The 15,870-nt window shown below is 40.1% G+C and overlaps 1 protein-coding gene across 2 annotated transcripts; it reads right to left on the bottom strand.

Annotated features, from left to right (window-relative positions):
• Window positions 1-220: 220 nt before the first annotated feature.
• Window positions 221-12,849, bottom strand: NUDT13 (nudix hydrolase 13; the record flags this gene model as incomplete). 2 transcript variants are annotated; one of them, XM_081105255.1, is made up of 8 exons in its annotated part: window positions 12,642-12,849; window positions 8,752-8,891; window positions 7,184-7,318; window positions 5,679-5,785; window positions 4,802-4,927; window positions 4,534-4,645; window positions 3,704-3,858; window positions 221-2,539 (listed from the first exon to the last, which is right to left on the bottom strand). In XM_081105255.1, the coding sequence occupies exons 1-8, from the start codon at window positions 12,722-12,724 to the stop codon at window positions 2,339-2,341; spliced, it is 1,059 nt and encodes a 352-aa protein (XP_080961381.1). In that variant the 5' UTR covers window positions 12,725-12,849. The 2 variants fall into 2 exon arrangements, with proteins under 2 accessions (XP_080961381.1, XP_080961382.1); XM_081105256.1 differs by lacking the exons at window positions 221-2,539; window positions 4,534-4,645 and having other exon boundaries at window positions 3,742-3,858.
• Between the last annotated feature and the right edge of the window lie 3,021 nt (window positions 12,850-15,870).

The raw sequence follows: 15,870 nt of genomic DNA on the forward strand, positions 1-15,870 counted from the left end.
ATCGATGTTTCTCTCTCATCGATAGTTCTGATTATCCCTCTCCCTTCCTCTCTATAAAATAAAAAAATATATTTTTTTAAAAAAATATATTTCCTCATTACAAGTTTCACAGGTTGACTTCTCTAATGTTGCCCTCTCTGCCAGGGTCTTTGTGATCTCCAGGAGGCCGCACAGGTTTTGAAGTCAGAAGAAGAGATGACATTCACATAGCCCATGTTTAGAACATTATTTATTTTTATTGAGGACTAAATGTTGGGTAGAGAAAGGAAGATAGTAAAAAATAAGGAATGAATGAGTTGCTTTTTTTGTTCCAGTTACCAGGAATGACCTTGAGCCAGGCTCACTCTGGTGACAAATACACTGATTTTAATGTTTAACTTGTTTTTACTATTCTACTTCATAGACCCAGTGGGTTCTTTTTATCCTTAGCACCTTCATCATTAATTGCCACATAAATATTCTCCAGCCAGGTAAGCCCTGTACCAAAGTTCCTTCTATTTATGTCAATTGCAGTATCCTAACCTTGTCCTCTTTTGCCTCAACTTTCAGATATCCTTAGAGTTGTGAAAAGCAAAGCTCTCTTCCCACTCATTGCTGGTAAACAAAGTTCAATGGTGCAGCTCCTCCTGTTAGCCACTCTCATCTTTTCTTTTCCAAAACAACACATTAATCCAAAAGCAAACAGTTACTCCATGGTACATTTGAGAAACACACACCCTCCCCTTCCTATCCTGTATTTTCAGACCAGGGATGTGTACACATGTGCTCACAAACACACCCACATAGAGATAGAAAAGATTGGGAGACGGTAATACACATGGACCCTGAACTGTTTTCTTCTGACTGCAAGATATGGGGAAATCTCGGGACCTCTCTTTGGAGAGTGCTTTTCCCGTCTACTTGCTGGGTTCAGCTCGGGTCAGCGCAAGCTGCCAATCTAGCAGGACAAGCAAGTCCCATCTCATACTATCCCTCGCCATTTCCTGACGAAGGTACTTTGATTTCCAAAGCAATGATGGTTTGCTGGCAACAGTGACAGCAGTAACCTTTTGGTTTCAATAGGAAATTCAGTGCTTTAACTTTTCTAGTTCTAGAAGCTCTTTTTCTTAGTCCTGTGGAACTTTGATGTATGCATCATCTTGGGTTTTCTGGCACTCATGTATTTAATCACAAGGTAGTGCCTGAAATCATCTGAGGATACAGCTCTTTCCCCAGACATCCATTCTTTTCAAACTGGCCTCCGACAGCGTTTCTTCTGCACATTGCTTCAGTTTCCACAGACTTGGAACCTGGACTTGAACACCTGTCACACTAATACAGAGATTCCTTTTCTCCCGCCCCCTCCAGATTCTCACTTTCTGCAATTTCCTCTCTTCATAAGACAGAAAAATACATCTAAACAGAGGTATATAAATTTATTTTATTTCCTCCAGATAAATTCTTCTCCCCTATGACAAGGTATAAAATGGCATATATGAAAGATGAGAATTCCTAAATTTAGTTTGTCCCATAAAACTCAAGAAATGGTTCATCCTCACTAATCCCTTAGTTTAAGTTACAACACTTACTGGATATGCAAATAGCAGCAACCATTTTACACTTAGGGAAACGAATGGCAAAGTGATAATCACTTCCTTACGTTACAAACTGAGCAAGTAACAGCAAAAAAAGACTTACCGCCTTGTGGCCCACTGGGATGCACTTATGTCAACAGAACCTCATTGCACCCGATGTATTACAGAGGACCCTGGGGAGACCTTAGCTCCCACCTTCCGCATCCCTTCAGGTGACTTAAAGAAACAGGACTTCTATTTAACTACCATGAACAAAATAATTACCTGTACATGATTTCAAAAATGTTAGGTTGTGCTATTTGTCTTAATTCTATGAGGACAAAAAGTAATTCAGTGGGTTGAGATTTGCTACATATTTTCAATACTCAGAGAAAAGTTTTAACCAAAATTACACCAGGCACATTTTGGCAGTTAGATATAAACCCAGCATTAACAAGCCACATGCCAAAAGATGTTTACTCCCAAGGCCTCGGAGAAAATGGGTAAACAAGGGCCCACATCTAAAGTAAAGCTTCACCTTCCCTCTGATTGTGACAATTGCCATCTCATTCGCTTTTCTTCTCACGCTGGCGTTTTTGGTTGCCTGGGAGTAGGAACTTCTTTCATTAACTCTGCTGGTAGAGGTGTCTTGCTGTAGGCTCACCTGCTCTGCCTTAATATGAATTTGGTTGGGTATGGCCTTTTGTCACCTTCCCCTTTTCAGCAGATCTCTGATGTGCCCTCCCTCCCCCCGGGATACTGAGGAGGGACCTAGGTGATCTGAGCTAAGCAGGCAGGGAGGGGCAGGTCGGTTTTTCCACCCACTCCTTAATCAGCTGGTGGGCGATGGCTAACTTAGGGGGCAGCCAGAACGGGAAAGCCCCATCCTGTTGCTGAGCATACGGGCGGTCTCTCCTCAGGGCTGCGACCACCTCATCATGACTAAACCAGGCAGCTGCTTCTAGTTCTCTCAAGTTCACCTGGATCTGAAAGACATAAGGAAAAACAGAATGTAAGATTGGGAGCTACAAAAGTTAGACTTCTATGGCCAAAGGTGAGAAAACAGTTCTAGAACTGAGCTATCTTAGAAGGTATTACCTGGGATCCATAGGCTGGGGACAAATCAATTCTAGATATTGCCCAGCAGCAAAAGAGGCATACATAAGAGATGAGAGTTAAATATATTTTTAATAGTAAAAACCCAGAAGTACAAATACTAAAATATTAAGAGTGGTTAGCATAGAGGGGTAAATTATGAATAATACTTGTTTTGCTTTGTGCCTCAATTGCTTGTATAAACATACAAATGTTTCTCTTCTTTTTTTTTTTTTTTAAATATATTTTATTGATTTTTTTTAACAGAGAGGAAGGGAGAGAGATAGTTAGAAACATCGATGAGAGAGAAACATCGATCAGCCGCCTCCTGCACATCTCCTACTGGGGATGTGCCCGCAACCCAGGTACATGCCCTTGACCGGAATCGAACCTGGGACCTTTCAGTCCACAGGCTGACGCTCTATCCACTGAGCCAAACCGGTTTCGGCGACTCTTCTTTAATGATAATCAAAATCATTGTATCTTTGCAAGGAGCAAAGTAGAACAAACTGAATCCACAGGAAGCTGAGGCAGATTAGATAGTATTCATTCCATAGAAACCAAAACACAATAGACAGACTTAGTAGATAGGGACCACAATGCCATCTGTAAGGGATGCTGTAGAAGATGAGGTTGGATAAGTGCCTTTCAACCAGAAGTTCCCATAATCATCATTATTATGTAATGATAATAATAATAATCAGTGCTCAACATCCTGATTGACTTGAGCAATAACATCAATCTTGAAATCAATAATTAAATTTGATATATGATGTGCCTAGTCTATGCGAGATGCTCTGTTAAGTCCTGATGATGAAAGGTAAGTTGTCTCGTGACTGAGATATGTACAAGGAAGGACGGTGACCATGTTGGCACTCCCAGTTTTCGTGGTGATTCTTTTCTTTACGAGATTGAAAATTCCTTAAGGATATAAATCATTTCTTATGCATCTCTGTACAATCTAGACAGTGTTAAACTAGACGTTGTTTAAGTACCTACTGACAAGCTTAGCTGAGGCAAAGGAAATGTCAGAGCATTCGGGAGGCAGCACTTACCTCCGTCTGCCCTGGTTTCACAATTGCATGACAAGCAATCATGAGTGAGCTATTGGGAAAGGGCCAGTGCTGGGATGCAGAGTACTGCAGTCTGTCCACCTCCAATCCCACCTCTTCTGCGACTTCTCGCCGGACAGCCTCTTCCAGAGTTTCACCTACAAGCACGCAGATTAATTCAGGACAGCCCTGCAGCAGGAGGGATGATACAGGTGCCCATTTGTGAACGAGCGCAAAACTGGCCCCAAAGCTTCAATGAAAATACTCTTGGGAGAGCCTGAAATCTCTGAGTCTCTCCAACAATGGGAATCAAGTCTAGAGTTGGGTGTTGAACTGCAATACTTAAACCTACTAGGGTAGTTATAACGCAAAATAGAGGGGCAATGGGCGTGGTTACTGCTGCTGTCAGTTTTCATAAAATTCTAATGCGACATACCACCATTTGCAAATTTTACCCCAATAGACTGAGAAAACTAATTCTAGTTAATATTATGCACGCTAAAATATTTAGGGAGATGTGTACTAATGTCTGCAATCTGTGCATCAAAAAATAAGGAGGACTGATGGATAGAGCAATGGATGGACAGATATGTGATAAAGTAAATATAAGAGATTATAGAACCTAGGTGGTGAGTGTATGGGTTTTCACTGTATAGTTCTTTCAACTATGCTGCATGTTTGAAAGTTTGCCTGTAAAATATTGGAAAATTATAATGCCAGGGGCCGTTTTCTTGACATGACAGGGAAGAAGGTGCTTGAGGCTCCAAGCACTATGACAGCAACACAGAGAAATAACTACTGTCGATATGCTGTCGTGTCTCTAAACTCCTTACCTATGTCACAGAAACCTGCCAGGGCAGAGTACATCCCCTTGGGAAAGGAACTCTGGCGGGCAAGCAGGCATCGAGTCCCGTCTGACACCAGAGTGATCACCACGGGAGCCATCTAGGAAAAGGGGATGGCAACTTAGACAGGCGGGCTATGGCGCCTGGAAGGAGGAGGAAGGAATGAGTCACTAAGGAAAGCCTTGTATCGCACAGGCTCCATCCCCAGGACAGAGCCGCACAGCTTCTGGGACTCCTGTCCCGCAGCTGCACTCACCTGTGGATAATAGATGATCTTACTGGAAGGGCACACACGCTTGCTGCCAGCTACATTCTTCTTGGTGGGCTGCCCACTTCTGCTGCAGAACTGATGAGCATCATGCCAGCGGAGGAGAGCCTGCGCCTAGGAATGCGAAGGTGGGCTTGGTTTCGTTTAGAGAGTGTGGGGCTCATCTAGGACAGTGCTGGGCAACTCGGTGGGAAATGCCAGTGCCTTTTCAGTTCCTCTATTCTAAATGGTTTATTAACTGTCTAAACGTTAAAGTAAGGAAACTACTGAGCATATCCCTCCATCATCTGAAACATGAATAAAAGTATAGTTCAAGTATATTATGAATTATTTTTAAAAATGTAATATATAAAGTATGAAACACTCCATGTACCTATGACCCAGTTTAAAAATAAAACATTTCCAATATGAAACATTCCAACATGTATTCCTCCTCAATAAAGTTGGGGTGTTCTTGCAAATAAAAAATGTTTAGCGATATCTCTAAATTAAATAGATAATCAAAAGCACTTTAGCAAGTGAAGTGTAAAGCTGTGAGGATGAGTCAAAGCAATAAAACATAATTTCTCATAGGAAAACAAAATGCATGTGACATGCTGTGGGTCACTGAACATGTTTAGGAGGTTGATCGATACCACAGACCGGCATGTCCTGAGGGGAAAGTGTTCCTGATGGCAATCTTGCCAAACACCGGGCGAAAGAAAGGAACAGGCACTCTCCCCACAGCACAGTGTCCTTCTGCCACGGTCTGTAGGAAGAGCTAGAATCTGCAAAGGAAGAAATCGAGCGTAGCTCTCGCTTGTGCATGCATTTGCCCTTACGCACGGCTTCACTATTTCCTATGAGCTGAGGAATCGGCACCTACCGTGGACAGCAAGGAGGCATCCTTCACGTTCAGCCGAAAGAGAGCCTTCCGCAGCTCAATGAAAGACCCCTGGAGTTCCGTCTCCATTTCAGGTTTCTGTAAGGAAGCTAGGAAGTTAGAAAAGAGAATGAAATGAAACAAATGTCAAACTGCCTCGGGGCCCCTCCTCAGGTATATCTGTTAGAACAGTGTTTCCCAAACTCGCCTAATAAGACGCAACTAGGAAAAATAAAAAATATACAGATTCTCAGCCCTGGCCGGGTAGCTCACTTGGTTAGAGCGTCATCCCCGATACACCAAGGTTTTGGGTTCAATCCCCGGTCAGGGCACGTACAAGAATCAACCAATGAATGCATAAATGGGACAACAAATCAATGTTTCTCTAAAATCAATATATAGGGTGTCCCCAAAAAAGTATACACACTTTAACAGCTGGTAGTTCACATTTTGAATATGAAATGTATCCTAATAAACACTGCCTTTATAACTATTCAAAGTGTGTCCCCCCAAAATGTATACACACTTTAAATAATTATAAAGGCAGTGTTAATTAGAATACATTTCATTTTCAAAATGTGATAGAAATTAGCTGTTATTGTGTATACATTTTTGGGGACACCCTTTATATACAGGCTTTCAAGCCCCCACGTGGAAATTCTGAACAAGTGAGTGAGGCCAGAAATCTTTATTTTTTTAACAAGTACCAGGTGATTCTCATATTCAGGCAAATTTGGGAATCAGCATAGTGCTATTTCACAAGATTGCCTTCAGGCAATAAGAACAGTTGTACTAGCCACACACTCTCCCTGGAAAAAAGATGACAGGGGACCTCTAAACTCTCTGAACCTCACTCAGCATCATTACATTCGCATCCGCACCCTGAAGAGAGAAGAAAGGCCTGATAGGAGCCATGAGCCTACAGCAAACTGGTTCCCAGACGCAGGTCGGAAGACCCAGAGCGACTTCAAGGTAACATGTTTATTCATTTGCATTGATAAGAGATACAAAAATGATGTCATAAATTGAAAATCGTTTCTTATGAAATGTGTATGACATTAAGTGTATAAAGGGACAGAGAATAATACAATGAACATCTTTGTACTCACCATCTACCTTAGAAAGTATTAAAATTCCTTTATTTTCTTTTAAATGATAGTAGATGGTAGTGGGTTTTTGTTTCTTTTCCAGAGAGGAGGGGCAAGGGAGAGAGAGAGAAACGTCAATGAGAAAGAATCATTGATCGGCTACCTTCTGTACTGGGGATCGAGCCGCAACTGAAGCATGTGCCCTGACCGGGAATCGAACCATGACCTCCTGGTTCATAGGTCACCACTCAACCATGAGCCACGCCAGCTGGGCGATGGTAGTGCCTTTTTATGTTCTAACTTAAAATACAAAGTTGATATTTCTGTATTCCAAAATTTTTTATTTTAATTTACTATCAAGTAAAATCACAAAGTCTGAGAACCACAGGGAAATAAATACCCATTAGGAAAAACGTGTACCATTTACAGAAGAGGAGCTATTTAGACCTAGATCCAGAGCAAACCATGCTTCATGCTGTTCGGAGCATCCAATCAGCACAGAATCTTCTATTCTTTGTGCATCCTGTCCAAACTTAGCCAGGAGCTTTTCCAACTCTGAGAAACAAAAGAAGGGGAAAAAACAAGAGTTTTAATTAAACCAGCAGAGCCATCTTAAACTTACCGGAGAGCAGTAACTCCAGCTTGAAGTAGGTACACCTGGCTTCCAGTCGCTGCCCTGCAGCTCATTAGCTATGTAAACTTGGTCTAATCATTTAACCTCTCTAAGCCTCCATTTTCTCACCAGCAATCTGAGGAATTTAGACTATAAAAAGAATTCTCTCTGCATAGCCCTGTATTACTCTATGATTGTATCATGAAAGAGCATATCCCCTACTTCAAAAGATTCGTGATAGTTAACTTATTATGGCATGGAAAAAAATGTGTCACATTTAATATGGTAGAGACCAAATCAGTTCTATACTTTGATCTCCAGGTTATGCTGTTCTTGTGGGCCAGAGTAGAATAGTCATCTGAGATCCCAGTATGTGTAACGTAAGTGCTGCATAAGGAGAAAACCTATCCTGTGCATGAACGACTCATTTATTTATTCATAATACAGTAGAACGTTGCTACATCTCTAAATGTGTAGTGCCTCCGAGGCATCCTCATATTCTTCTGCAGTGCTGGAAGCTACCTATCTAGGTCTCCAACATCCAACCCATGAAGGAAATTCACTGGCAATGTATTTAGAAGTTAGTCAGTGTAGAGTGACATCATAGAAAACAGACAGTATCTTGAAAGCCAAATCCCAATAGTTTAAATATCTCTAGTTACATTAATTAATTCACTATTAATTTTGACCCTTCTAGGAGAAATGAAGTCACAGTGCAAATCCTGGCCAGTAAGACACTGTGCAACTCCATGGAGGCTGGAAATCACCAGCCCAAGGCAGGGGTTGGCAAGACCTTTTAGGCTTTTAAGCTCTGTCAACTCCTCTGCTCTGCCATTATAATGCAAAAGCAGCCACAGACAATCTACTAGTATAAATGAATGAGCGTGGCTGTGGTCCAATGAAAATTTATTTACAAAATGTAAGGGGTTCCAATGTGGACAGCAGTTTAGCCTACCCCTGGTTTAAGGCAGTAGTGGTTCATACCATCACTAAATAACAGTTTCCTGGGCAACACAGGTGTATACACGAAGTATTTAATTGGCAGAGGACTTTGAGACAATCTGGACCAGGGGTCCTCAAACTTTTTAAACAGGGGGCCAGTTCACTGTCCCTCAGACCGTTGGAGGGCCGGACTATAGTTTAAAAAAAAACTATGAACAAATTCCTATGCACACTGCACATATCTTATTTTGAAGTAAAAAAACAAAATGGGAACAAATACAATATTTGTATTTGCATGTGGCCCGCAGGCCATATTTTGAGGACCCCTGATCTGGACTCTAAACTTGGAGGATCCTTCTCAGGGATCAATATGGACGGAATTCTGCTCAGTAGCCACAGGTTGGTCTACTCTACTGGTTCACTCTGGGCTTACCTAATAGGCTGTGCTGGGGGGGCAGGTACTGATGTTCTGATTGCTGAAGCAAAGGAGCCAGGTTATGAAAGAGGTAAAATGCTCCCGTCTGCTGGGCTTTTCTACATGCATCATCGTCTTCCTTCAGTTCAAATAAATACCTGTATTTGGGGAAATAAAGCATTACAAAACCACCTTTAGTTACGTGACAGCATTCACCTGTTCCCGCATCCCTCTCCTACCACGCTTATTTCCTCTTATTTATTTACACACTAAATTGCTCTGGGAAGGATTCGAGGTGGCTGCAGGCCATCAGTCCCTCCTTTGTCTTATCTTATTGCATACCTTGCCAGCACTTCTGTGGTTGCACTTACGTTGTACTCTCTGTTCATTTGTCTGTCTCTCCCAAAAGACTATGACCTCCTTATGGGCAGGGTCTGCCTTACTTCTGTATCTCCAGTAATTATGGCTCAATTCCATAAATACTTATTGAATTGAACTTCAAGGGTAATAAATATTTACTGAATTGAACCTCAAGGCACTTTGCCCATATTACACTGTGAAGCAAGAATTTACATGCAGTGGAGTGAGAGGAAAACAAGTACAGTGATAAAACATCAACCACAGAATACCTAGAGATGCAAGCAGACTGCATTACTGCAGACAAAGAGTAAAAACATTATACCTTCAGTAACTCGCCTTCGATCTAGGGAAGATAAAGTGCCAAGTTTATCTTCAATGCACATGCACCCTTGTTTCAAACATCTAGCTCCCAGGTGGACACCATTTGCTCCATATCTTTACTGAAGGCACCAAGTGAAGCCATTACTTGTTTTATTTAGTGAGGGTAATATTTTCATTAGCCAAAATAAAAATGCAGAACAGAGAATCTCTGTATATATATAAAAGGCTAATATGTAAGTGTCCTTCCCTCCATCCGGGTAATGACGTCACGTAGCAATGTCCGGCTTCCTCTCCCTAGCCATGACGAGCCTCCTTGCAGTTTCTTCAGCCCAGGACCACAACTTGCTTTATAGCCAGATGCAAACACTTTACACTGTAACCAAATGTCTCTGAAGCGTTTTCCCGTGCCCCATCTCATTTGATCCTCACAGAAATCCTGGGGCAGGTAGATAGGAGACTCGGTGGAATCCTATTTTCTTTTCATTAGCCGGAAAATGGAGATTTAGAAAGTTTAGAAACTTGACCCGACTGAAAAGTAAGAAATGGTGGACCTTGAAAATGACTTCAGGTTTTCTCACTGCACAGAATATAGTCAAACACTGCTGCAGTTAAATATTTTACCCTTTGTTCTCCCTGCGTGATCTACAATAATAATCTGCTTCGTGTTGATATTTACTGCTGTGTTGCTGACAATTACCTGAAAGAGAAGTTAGGATGCTTCACTGGGCTGGAAAAAGTTTAGCTAAATCAGAAAGCAGGTCTAATTAAGCAAGTTTGTTCTATAGCTATCTTAGACTATCTATATATAGGCTAAGTTCACTAGCTCATGCATGATACATATAAAGCTCGCGCCAATCACGCGTGTGTTTCCATCTGTCATTGTCAATCATGAATTTGGTTGACATTTCTATTATAGAGAAAGGGCGAATAGCGCTATTAAAATATTCCGATTCATTTCCTTTCAATGTGCATGAATTCATGCACCAGGCCACTAGTATTCTATAATTAGCTTCTGTTGTAAAAGAAATCATATGGTGGCAAGTTCTAGGCTTTTCTGGTACCCTCATTAAGGGTGGCCTTATTCGAGCCACATGCGGCTCTTTGGCCCCTTGAGTGTGGCTCTTCTTAAGCCTTAGGAGTACCCTAGTTAAGTCAATAACAATGTGCCTACCTATATAGTTTAAGTTTAAAAATTTGGCTCTCAAAAGAAATTTCAATCATTGTACTGTTGCTATTTGGCTCTGTTGACTAATGAGTTTGCCGACCGCTGGTCTAACCTTTTAATAAGAGCCTTGAGAATCAAATCAATGTTCCTATGATGTGGGGGTTCTGGGGAGGGGAGGGGGACTGAATGTGGATTCTCTTTCTGGGCCTTAGGGATAGCCATTCTTGCCTGTTGAAAGCCCTAAAACAGACTCTTGGGTATATGGCATATTTGTCACTTAACCAGGAAACCAGGTTTACAGATATTTTCTGTAGGATCTGCAAGCTTGTGTAACCCCAGTAGGCAGAGTTGACTCAACATGAAAAACCACAAAGCAAAATGATAGACACACCCCAAGCAACATTCTTAGAAACCGTTTTTGACTGCGTGATGAAAGGGCTTACAATGATCTCTTTATAGACAGAAGCAGAGGAAACCTGAGATTTTAATACTTGTGATATTTTTAAACTTAATATGAGTGGCTGCAGCCTCCCAGGGCAAAGACTCGATGTATGTCAAAGGAGAGACATGTGCCACTCAGAAGTTCCCAAACAGAAACAATAGAACAAACACAGCTGCCTTCACAAAAGAACAGAACGAGTGGTACAACCTGTGCTTTGCCCTAATGACCCTGACAAGAAAAACACCGAGGTGAAGGCCTTAAGCCTGGGGCCTCACTGGAACTGGAACTGAGGTCCAAAAGTTTCTTACACATTTCTTAATGAGAAACACTATTTTTTAAAATTCATTTTCCCCATTTGGTTATAATAGCATGGAAACCATAAAACTAAGATAAAACTTAAACTGTTTTTTTCTTATTATAAAAGTAAAAAATAGTCCTTCTATAAAAATCAGGAAATACAATCATCAATTTTTTCAAAAAAGGAAATCATTAAGAACCCCACCACTCAAATACTGTTCACAGCTTGAAATTCTCCAAACTATTTATTAATATTATGCATCTATACATATTTAGGTCTATTTAGTCAGACCTACTTACTGATTTGTAGCCTTTTTTCTTAAACATATTATCATTTTTACACTGTATTCCTTATTAATAGAATTTTCTTTTCTCATGATTTTTTATTTTTAATATATTTAATCCCATTAACATACTCATTTTTTAGACTATTCAATAATTCTATCATGTTTTGAGAGCTGCAAATAAACTAAATGCCCAACAACACTGAAACAAGAATTGCAATTGTGTGGCGTCCTCACCTTGCTCCTGTAAGATACTATGCTTGTGTGCCTTTCGTTTCGGATGGGCACTGCCATTGGCAGAGCTTCCTGCAAGGGAAGCAGTGGTTGTGAGTGTTCCCTCCATGGGAGGATTGCATTTGCTCCTGCCAGCTGCCCCAGAGGTATCAGTCTAGGATACTACTTATATCCATTTCTTCGGTAGGGGGTCTTTGGACCACACCATATCAATGGTGCAAATTTAAACTCCAAAACTGTATGAGAGCAGGCTAGTGATTTCAAATTCATTGATATCAAATTTGCCCAGGCTGAGACAAAGAAGTCATTTATCATTTTCCAGTACTGGTGTAGATTTCTTTTTTCTAGTCTACCTTCCACTGAAGTTTAGTTTTTTGGTGGCGGTGGGTACCAAGATTGGAGTTATTTACCTTATTTTCAGGAAACGTCATGAACTATTATTCAGTATAGTTTTTAATGCCATCATATGGGTGTACCATGATTTAATTAGCTTCTCCCTGTTCATTCAGCCATTCAATAAAGCTTCAATGCCTACTATGTGCCAGGTTCTGTCTTGTGCACTAGGGGTACCATAGTGGAAAAGACAAAGTTCCTATCTTACTAGAACTTATATTTAAGTAAGTCAGGTATTTTAGATATTATTGGAAATTTATTTAGAATTTTTCCAAGTATAAATAATTCTCAGTGAACATCCTTATATGTACATCTTAATCATATAATCATAATCCTCAATATAGGATTTTAAGAATTTTATAATTTAATGGGCCAAAGATTGAGTAATCAGAGCTTAGGTTGGTTAACTCACCGGGTCTTAGCGACATAGGTTGAGAGCAGCCGATAGCACCAAAAAGATTTTCTCCTGCAAGCAATTCCACAATACAGAGACATTGTCAGGTCCTTAGAGGAAAGAGGAGTTAAAAAAAAAAAAAAAAAAAAAGATCATAGTACGCAATTTAAAATAATGAATCACCAAAAGGGTTATACTTTAAGCCAGAATAATATTACTTTTTAAATATTAAGGAAAGAGAAACTGAATAGGAGTCAGATGATCTGGTTTGTAAATTGCATTTCTACCACTAACTAGCTGTGGGATTTTAACTTTTCAATACCTTTTCCCTAATTTACAAAATTAAAACCTGTTCTGCCTACCTACTCTGTTATGAGATTCAGCTAGCTATCCACGAGAAATGGGTGCTGTCCTTCCAGACTGGGGAACTGTTGCTGGGAGGTAGCTGGGGAGCTGAGGCCTACATTTCTCTCCTCCCTTGCATGTAAGTAGAGCCAAAACCAATGGAATGTGAGTGGCTGAAGCAGTTAAAAAGTGGGGATGCCTTTTCCATTCTCTTTTTCCCCGTCTGTTTGGAAGATTCTAGAATGGCACACCATTACATCCTTGAATCATTCCATGGGAAAAGCCACCTGTCAACCAAGCCTCCCCCACCCCCCAGCCTTGGACAATTTGTGAGTGAGAAATTAACTTCTACCATATTAAGCCACTGACATTTCAAAGTTTGTTACAGCAGCTAGCAGAACTCTGATAGACCAAGGAAGCCTGGGAGGGTCTCCAGAGTAATGGAACCACATTTCTCAGAATATGAAACAGGATGAATCCTATAAATAATAAAAATATAAAATCATGGCCATTAAGGAAGTATTTTAAAAGGCAGCAAAAGCCCTAGCTGGTTTTGCTCAGTGGAGAGAGCGAGCGTCAGCCTGTAGACTGAAGGGTCCCGGGTTTGATTCCCGTCAAGGGCACATGCCCAGGTTAGGGGTTCGATCCCCAGTAGGGAGTATGCAGGAGGCAGCCGACCAGTGATTTCTCTTTCATCATTGACATTTCTATCTCCCTCTCCCTTCTTCTCTGAAATCAATAAAAATATGTATATATTTTTTAAAAGGCAGCAATACATGGATCTAAGATATTTTCTATTTTTTTGCATCTCATTGTGAGAGGAAAAAAATGCTCTATCTTAAGAATATACAATGGGAAGGGAAAAGAATAAATTCTGTAGAAGGTGGTTCCTTTTAAATTGTATGTCAGTAAGCATTTTATTTCCCATGAGAAGTACATTTCATATTAGCAATAGAGGAGGCAAGAAGTTCCACTGAAATGAAAAAATCAGTACAAGTCAAATAATCAACCACACTTTTAACTTTGCCCAAGGGAAACAAACTTTGACACTAAAGTACTGAAGACCATCTAAAGTTTAGGCCTACTTCTTGGTTGCATAATTACGAAATGCTGATGACTAATCCTTGGACAGTTTTGGCTAACTTTGTCCTGGACAAGGGTAAATTATATTTAGCAAATGACATTCAACAAAGTATTTACTGAGTCCTGACTTTATGCAAGGGCCGTTAAGAAATACAAAAAATGCACAGGATAAAGTCCTGCCCTCAAGGGACTCTAGCAGGAGAGAGAAAACAAGTAACTTCACAGAAGGAATATGTGGCATGTGGGTTAAAAGCGCCCTAGGAAAGTATTAAAGTGACCAGACTTGTGTTATTACTGGAAGAAATGTATTTAAAGTCAATATTGCTGCCTCATATGCAGCTCTGAGAATGTAATAAACATTCCTTTCGCCTAGAAATTCCACTTCTAGGAATTTATCCTAAGAAGGAAAGGCTATGTATAAGAATGTTCACTGAAAATTATGATAGTAAGGAATAATACACAGCTGTTAACAGTGGAAGGCTATATATGTAGTAAGAGGGGAATATATTCAGAATATATTAAGTAAGAAAAGCAAGTAGTTTTGGGTTGTTTTAGCCTCATCTAATTAATTTATAAAGAAAAGGCATATACATATACATACCAGAATACATAAATTAGATACGTATTTATTTATATTTTTAAATATATTTTTATCGATTTCAGACAGGAAGGGAGAGGGAGAGAGAGAGAAACATCAGTGATAAGAGAGAATCACTGATTGGCTGCCTCCTGCACACTCCACACTGGGGATGGAGCCCGCAACCCCAGCATGTGCCCTGACCGGGAATTGAACCATGACCTCCTAGTTCATAGATCGACACTCAACTGCTAAGCCACGCCAGCCAACCTTTATTTATATTTTAAAAGTGACTAGAAGTACACATATCAAATGGTTATCAATGACTAATTTGGTAGAGTGGAATGAAGATATTGAAAAAGGTACCTGTAATTTTTACTCTATACATTCCTGTACTACAAAAATTTTAACCAGTGTACATACTCCTTTACAATCAAATAAAGTATAATAAATAATAATTCCCGGGACTAACTGCACAATGAGGCTATTTCCAAGCCACTGTTTCTAGTAAGTACCTCATCACATTCCCCAACTCCCGCACCCTCCCGGAGCCAAAAGGAATTCCTTTGATAAATTCTTTGAATCCTGAAAACTGTACGAGCTTTTTGGTTGTAGTTATGACTACCAGCTAATCTGTGTGGCCCAATGCACTTGACTGCCTGATGTTTTGCCTACTTCCTGCTACTACATACTGCCCCTTGTGAGGTATCGTGACCTGCTGACTCATGGGGTGACCTGCTGATGCAAGGGATGGGGGCTGCAAAGCTTGTAGAAAACATGGTAAAGTTCTTAATGTAGCTTTGAAGAAAATGTCAATAATCAAGAGGAAAAACAGACTTCTTTTAATAGAGAATTGTACCTTGATTGGTACAGTCATAAGCCTAGTAGATAAAGATTAAGTCTAATTCCTTTCCTAAATGGGCCCTTAGGTATTTTTTAACTTTATTTTTCCTTGTAATTTTCATAGACATCTTACATAAAAGCAGTATAGAGACTACTTAAAAGTCAAAGAAGCAAAAATGATTTTCTTAAAATTCAGTTTTATCTGTATTTTTCTCTTTTAAATGGATCATTTAAATTACAAAATTAATATCACTTACGGGACATCTGCAAAACAGAATTGTGAGAGTACCCATATCACCACATAAATGTAACTTATAATTTAACATGTATTTTCTAGTCTTTTGTACACATATAATTTTTACATCTTTATAGTCAGAGTACACTTTTTTTTCAGCTTGC

Source organism: Myotis nattereri, assembly GCF_964212035.1.
Source record: "Myotis nattereri genome assembly, chromosome: 13".
Lineage (NCBI taxonomy): Eukaryota > Metazoa > Chordata > Mammalia > Chiroptera > Vespertilionidae > Myotis > Myotis nattereri.